The 7,898-nt window shown below is 36.7% G+C and overlaps 1 protein-coding gene across 1 annotated transcript; it reads right to left on the reverse strand.

Annotated features, from left to right (window-relative positions):
• Positions 1-2,512: 2,512 nt before the first annotated feature.
• On the reverse strand, positions 2,513-7,757 carry LOC137278250 (peroxisomal membrane protein 11B-like). The gene is made up of 3 exons (XM_067810473.1): positions 7,570-7,757; positions 6,717-6,832; positions 2,513-5,994 (listed from the first exon to the last, which is right to left on the reverse strand). The coding sequence occupies exons 1-3, from the start codon at positions 7,644-7,646 to the stop codon at positions 5,429-5,431; spliced, it is 759 nt and encodes a 252-aa protein (XP_067666574.1). The 5' UTR covers positions 7,647-7,757; the 3' UTR covers positions 2,513-5,428.
• Positions 7,758-7,898: the final 141 nt, after the last annotated feature.

Below are 7,898 nucleotides of genomic sequence, written 5' to 3' on the forward strand. Positions count from 1 at the left end.
AATCCCGGAAATAAGATGACAGATTCTTGCAATGCTTGGTGTGTGTGGATTTCCTTTATTTAGTTGGAAAATATAAACACTGACTGTGAAAAAGTAAATGGTGCACATTCTTTTAAAATTTATGGAAGAGTTTATTTGTCTGCGTATGTAGTTATGGCAATATAAGGTGCCACAGCCTCCTGTGCAGATGAAAGTAGTGTTAAACTGGGCTAACTAACTGTAATGTATGTTTAGGAAAATAGTTTCTCTGTTAAGTTCACCTTCTCATATGGTTTTGGATTGAGTCCCAGCTGGGACTCAAAGCCACACTCTCAACCCCCCAAAGTACTAGAATGAGTACTCACCGGAGGAGAGCAGTCCCAAACAAAACATGTTACTTTTGACCACATTTTGAATGACATTGTGTACTCACTTCATGTCAAGAAATACGGTTTGTTTTATATCTGATAGACCTGAACACTAAGAAATAAGACTGTCACCACTTAAAACAAAACACATACCATGTCTATACCAGGTTTATATTATTATGTGTCCACATCACGTTGAATTTGGTTGTAAATGCCATTAAAAATAGAGGATATAGGAGCTACAAGATTGTTAAAATGCAAATTATGAAGCCAAGGAAGAAATGGGTGAAAAAGAAAAAATAAGGGAAAATGTGACAATTTATTCCATTCCTTTGGAAATGTGTCATCAGTATGGATGTATATTACTTTTTCTACTATGCATTGGCTAGTGGTATGCTTGCAAAATGGAATGACCCCTACGTTTTTGAATGCTGTTTGTTGGCTTAACAATACAGTCAGCACTACCTACTGTATCTTGGCTGGGCTGCGACATGACCAATGGCTTGTTGCAGTGATACACTATCACCTACGTCAGAGAGACTGACTTGGCAATCCCAATACTGGTTAGTTCTTGAACAGGCATGGTGATGAGAACCTATTCTGACACAGAATTTCCACGAATTGAAAACACAGGTAGCACCTGTGACCATGTTGTGTTGCCAGGTGAGCACAGAGTGATAAAATTGCCGGACACCAACAGGCAATGGGTTTTTTGTAACGTAACCTTAGTGAGGCAATTCTGCAATGTGTGTTTCTGCAATCTTGGACCATGTTAGACAACTAGTTACCCTGAAGGTAAGGCACAGCACTTGTACAGTAGTGATGATCTTATGCCTCTTCTTTTAGTTTTGTATCATGGATCTTTACAGGTAAACAATGACACAAATGCACATGCATTATATGAGCTGCGTAATGTAGACTAACCCTTTTTGTTCAAGGTGTTTCAGACCCATGAAGGTGAAGGGTGGAATAGGCCTTCAGCAACCCATACTTGCCATAAAAGGCGATAATGCTTGTTGTAAGAGACGACTAAGAGTATCAGATGGTCAGGCTCGCTGACTTGGTTGACACGTCATCGGTTCCCAATTGCACAGATCGATGTTCATGCTGTTGATAACTGGATTGTTTGGTCCAGACTCAATTATTTAAAAACTCCAACCATATCGCTGGAATATTGCTCACTCACTCACTGACCTAGGTGTTTCATTTGATGTTCATACTCCCTTGTAATACAAACCAGTAATAGTGATTTGAAATTTTAATCATGAGTTAAATGATTGAATCATTCAAATCACTACTGAAAACTCATTTGTTTAGTCTGCTACTGTTAGATTATGTGTGTTCCCAGGACAGTTCATTGCTCACAAGAACTTTTGAACAGTTGATTACGCTGGAAACAAGCAATATACAAGTGTATACTTTTATTATTGCTATTATAAACAACTTTTATCCTAATTTGATATTTTCAATTATCAAGGTAAAATTATGTGGTTTCACAGTCATAATTGCCCTTTATTCAAATTATTTTTTTGTGTGAAAGTGAAATCCATCGGTACTTTTTCACTGTGAACAGACATTCCAACATGCTTTGCTGAAAGACGCAAGGTGCTAAATTTACAAGAGTGCTTTATTAGTCACTTTGTGATGGTGTGACATCACACCACCAAAGGACAAACATATCCTTGGTAACGTAATTGTTTCCAGGATGACATTAGTTAGTGATTGGTGAAATTGTTCCCGTACACTTGTGAAAAAACTTAATACAACTACCTGAGAGGAAATACATGTACTGCAATGTGACGTCACTTTTCTCTCATACAGCTGTTTTCAAATACATTCAGTCCACAGCATGCACAAAGTTGTTTGAGACCAGCTTTAGTGTCCTAGGAATTGTGTCTGAACAATCTTTAAAGAATCTGTTACTTGGTGTTGGGCAGTAAAAACGACTGCAGTCAGTCAAAAAATCACCCTTGTTCTGCCCCTGCTAAGTACAGCCCTTGGTACTGCCATACCAAGCCCCAGGCTGTCAATTCATATCAGCTACAAAAAGGAATAAGTATGATTTAATGCTGGTTTTAGCAATATTCCAGCAATATCACAGCAGGCACAAGCAATGGGCTTCACACATAGTACCTATGCAGAAAATTGAGCCAAGTTCTTCAGGGTGACAAGCAAACGCTTTAATCACTAAGTTACACCACTGCTCCACTTGTAGTAGTAGTCTTTGGCATGAACATGAAGTGCTCTGCAGCCAGCTCCGTACACTTCAGTATGCTAACATCAGTGTCACTTCTATGACAAGAAAAGACAATGACTTGCAACAATGACTGTTCAGAGATTCTTCAAACCAAAGCAGGCAAACACTCTATAAGAAAATAACAATGACAACTATAACATTAAATAATTTTAATAACAAATCGGATCTGTGTAATTTGGGCACACTAATTTATGGCAACTCATTTCAGCACAAATGCAAGCACCGTTTAAATCATCGAATCAAACAAAACATCCATTTTGGCTGCCCTCTGATAGATAAAAAGATACATACTAAAAGGTAGACACTTTTCACACTGAAATATAAAAGGAGCTGTTGAAAACAACAATATACTCAACAGATGTTAACAATATTCATACTTTGTCCATGCTCAGACTTTCTTCTGGAACATACAAGGTACAAAGCTCACAGAGTTGTAATACTGAAGATGAAGGAAGTTTCTGCATATATTTCATTCTTATTATTAAAAAATAAACACAATTTTCTCAACAAATCCCCAAAAATTAAAGTCATGAAAGTCCACAAAATCTTTGATGAAAAAATATATATGGTCACATAATCATATTTCTGCACAGTGAATGCAAAATTTGATTTTCATATTAGTTCATTATCTGGTTACACATTTCTTGATATAGAAAACAGGAAAATATTGATGATTTAATAACTGTCTGAATACCAACAGGTATCAGGTACCCTGGAATATCAATATCTGCTACATTCCACATTAAAATACCAACTAACTGTGACTAACTATGTAAATATTCTGATGACTTAATAACCCTCTAAATACCAAAAGGCACCATGTACCCTCACACATCAATAGTTCTTACATTCTAAAATGTTAAATGCTATATGTTCAGAATCGACATATTAAAAACATAAACAGAGATGATCCTCCCACAATGATTACTGTTGTCTTAATGGTCTTGCAAAGTAAAATGAACGGAAGGCTACATGCAAATCAGATTGGTTTCAAAGGTCCAGATGTGGCCCAGAACATTATGTGGACCTTTTCCTGTGTATGAATAGTTTCCTCTTTCAACATTAAAATACCCCCCATGCCATTCCGCTTTGTGACAGGATGACAATAATTATATATGTAAGGTTTTAGCAATATTTATGAGAATATTTTTTTTATATTCTTCCATAATGTGCTGGCCAGGGGGGTTTAGTTCTCATGGAAGTAGATGCCACCATCCTCTGAATCCTGTTACAAGACCATAGTAATGGCATACGTTGACTATGTAAGTAATAATAATAGCTATTGTATCACAACACTACATTCCGGGATGATGACCATCTGTCACACATCTGTGGGGGTACACATGGTGACAAGTGTTGTAGACAGTTACGATACCTTCTCTGTTATAATACAATGTTATTGGTTTTAAACTAACATTATCTCGAAACACATTAAAAATATGGAAATATTTAATGTTCAAAATGTTCTGGGTACCACAGAAATGTGGCCATTGAATTACATCAGATTTACAGCATGACTCTGTGCCATGATACAAGTATCTTATACAGTAGATCTTGTGGGTCATGCTCTGGTACAATAAGATACATGTACATGGAGTATGACACGTAATATGGTACAAGTGTTACATGATGATAAATGGATACAAGTGTTTTTATACACTTTGAAATGCAGTAAATATGAGTGGAATAAGCTATTAACGTTCATTGATGATGTGAAATTGTAGTATCCGACATATTGATTCATTATGTATCACATCACAACCTTACAATCAAAGAATGTAACATACCATTTTGAAGTGTACATTCCAACTTACAACCATAGCACTATAAGTCTACACTAAGGATACCGATTTATTGTTAATAACTCCATTCATTCATGATACATAATGATACATACAGTTTAAACATTCACTGCAACAGTTTCATTTTAGAGTGTAATCACAAGCTTTATGTTTCTTGCAACAAACATAGCACAGATTTCTCTTGTTCATGACACTAAAATCGCCAACCATTGACTTTGCCTCTTCTGAATTTGTACAAAATAGGTATAGATCTGAAATAAAAAATGTGCCATTATTCCAGTTAACCCTCTGTCAGGAGGGTGTTATCAATTAACATTCAGTTGTAGAAAATGGTGGAAAGAGTATGTCCTTATCAGTCAACATCACCTTTAGTTGTTCTAAGGTTCAGTTTTAATAGCTCATAAGCTACCCTCACGGATTGTGTTACCATGGTGGTATTTCAGCTGATTTTAGTGCTGGCGATACCACTGCTTTCTTAACTGTGTAATCTAATTAAATGTAAATAATTCAGTGTTGTGCCACTAAAACACCAAAACCTGTGAAGATCCAAGTTAGAACTGATCTTCAGCAGCCCTCGGTTGTCAAAAGAAGTCACTAACAGGATCAGGTGGTCACGCTTGCTGGCTTGGTTGACACGTCATCGGTTCCCCATTGTGTAGATTGATGCTCATGCTGTTGATCACTGGATTGTCTGGTTCAGTCTCAGTTATTTACAGACTGTCACCACATACCTGGAATATTGGTGAGTGTGGCATAAAACTAAACACACTCTCTCACTCTCACACCAAACATTGTATGATGAAGAATAAGTCCAGGAGCCTATTTCATTAAACAACCCAAGCACACTGACATGTCATGAGTGTGTGAACTATCTTCTCTCTGAGCAATGATCATTTTGAGGAAACAGGACCCTGGATACATACAATAATGGAGTGGAGATATCAGGCACCGCAGTTATTGAGCATGGGGATTATGATAGCTGTGGTGATAACATCACTATGGTTATTGTTAAAAAACAAATGTCAGGAAGGAACCAATCGCAAGTCTGGATTCCATGTGGTGATGATTCCAATAACAGATGAGACCACACCCATGGCACCTTGCATCCCAGCTGAAGCATTGATTCGTTTCAAAGCAGCCAGTGGAAGAACAAGATCACTCATATTACGAATAAAGTCCAGAATCAATGGAACACTTTCTTGAAAACATGACAGTACAACCTCTGTATCATTTGGGATTCGGCGTGTTTTGTATTTGTGGTTCACATCACCGTTTCCATAGGTAGACTTGGAAGCCCTTTTGTTGCGTAATTGTAGTTCTTCGATGATAACCATCCACATCCCATACACATCCCGTATGAGGTTGAGGATTATGGTAACAAGCCAGAAACGGGCAGACAAATCCTTCCATTTGGCACTGTCGACTTTGGCTATGCCAATTCTGCCTGCCCATATGATGTGGTCAAAGAGAAGATAGCAAGCTTGGTTGATCTTGGATAGTGTGATTGTTAAACGAAGGACTGTGTCAGAGATATGGATGCTTCGTAGGGCGGAGTGGAGAAAGTCAATGCTCTTTCCCAAGCGAAGGACTGGAAAATATGAGGTATCTTAAATTACTATTCTCATGCTTTGTTAATTACATATATCACTTGTAAGTGAAACTCAAACAGAAAGTGACGGTCTTAAGCCACTTTCAGCAATTATCCAGCAACATCACAGTAGGGTACACCAGAAATAGGCTTCAGCAATTGTAGTCATATGGGCAATTGAACCCAGGCATTGGTGTGAACACTTTAACCACTAAACTACCCTAATCACTCTAAAACAAAAAGAAAAAAAGTTTCAAAACAATCTAGAGAAGGTGTCTGATTCATAAATTTATTTGCAGTCAGAGACAAACTGCAACAAAAGGAGATGGAAATTAGTATAAAATACACAAGTATCATTTAGTATTTTATTATTGACTCATTAAAGATATCACTGTTTAATGATTTTACAAAGTTATGACACTCTGTGTAATAACATCACGTGATACTGTACTTATGACATCAAAGTGTTTTTACAGTTATGACGTCACAATGCTAATACCTCTGTCACAATAGTATTAGACCTTGCTGGACTCAGGGAAAGCTGAGTGTCACCACACTCATTGAATTCTTAGTACCTAGTTCAAGGTTATTTTGCTAATGTTGGGCGTTTCACCCGTTAGATACCAAACCATTTACTCGTTTCAGAAATATCGTATTACAGGGGACATAGTTTAGTATTCTCTATGACTCTCATACTGATAAAGATACTGATAACAATTAACCTTTTCTTGTAGTGCTGAGGGCGTTGTCCACATTTTTAAATTTGATGATGACGTTTGGGTCATAGTGGCCTTTCTGTAGGTACCACCATGCAAACTTGCTGGCATATTGGACTAATCTGAAAGATTAAATGACAAAACATAAAGTATACATAAAAGAAACATTGAAGTCATGCTGTATACATAAAGAAACATCGAAGTCATTCTAATACTATCCCCTTGCAGGTTTTCGTAAACAGGTTTATAAGCATTATCTGATCAAATATGAGAAATCAAAGGGTTTCCATGGTATTCACCTGCTTGTGCAAGTCCAGATGCCAGTTTATTGGGTGGTTGACACTAACTGCCATCTAATGATTATATGGACTAATACAAATGGCAATGATGGGTGACTAACACTTAATATTTTGTTTTCCCTTTCCAAGTTTCCTTGTTTTTGGGTTGAAAATGCCAGAATATCAGAGTTTAGTCTTAACTTGACAGGTTATTTTCCAAATCTATCTTTTGTAAAGTACATCATTTCAATAACAGTATTAACACACAAAGTCAATTTTATCAAGCGCCAAAGCCCAGTGCTAAAGCTAGGTCCAAAGTGCAATAACCTACAATGACTCATGACATTTTATTGTCTATATACAACATATCACAAACTCTTCACGCCATTCCTTTCACTTTGCAATACTCACAATACAATACAGTCTACAATACTGTCCAAATCTTTTCCTCATGCAAAATGTGATTTCATTTATAATGGCCTTAATAGGCGTATAGCTGCTCTTACAACCATTAATACATTAGACACTTAGACCGTGACAACTAATTTTAACAAGTAATATTACATTATTTCGCAATTTACCTTGCAAGTTTATCTCTTCCAGATGACAGTGAGTTGAACTTAACCAAATGTCCCACGAAATCTGAATCGTCAGCCATAGACGCCGGTAATATGCCTACTTATTGCTATTGAATAATGCACACACGTTTGTAAACATCGTTTGATGCAGGTGCTCGACTCCAAGACGGTCAAAGGGCAGTCTGAACTATATTCGATATGAGTAATTTCAAAGCTTATTCTACAAGTAGTACTTCAAAACAACCACATATAAATCAACGATTAAACTTTCTTTAAATATTTTTTTAATGTATTTGGATTTTTGTAATATTGTATAGACAAAAGACGTATAA

Source organism: Haliotis asinina, chromosome 3 (assembly GCF_037392515.1).
Source record: "Haliotis asinina isolate JCU_RB_2024 chromosome 3, JCU_Hal_asi_v2, whole genome shotgun sequence".
Taxonomy (NCBI): Eukaryota; Metazoa; Mollusca; class Gastropoda; order Lepetellida; family Haliotidae; genus Haliotis; species Haliotis asinina.

Bases quoted from the DNA above. Each gene is read 5' to 3' on its own strand.
- LOC137278250 (XM_067810473.1), bottom strand. From the start codon at position 7,646: ATGGCTGACGATTCAGATTTCGTGGGACATTTGGTTAAGTTCAACTCA. The intron at 6,833-7,569 runs GTAAATTGCGAA...TTAATCTTTCAG, and splicing joins GGAAGAGATAAACTTGCAAG to ATTAGTCCAATATGCCAGCA. The intron at 5,995-6,716 runs GTTAATTGTTAT...CATATTTTCCAG, and splicing joins CCTCAGCACTACAAGAAAAG to TCCTTCGCTTGGGAAAGAGC.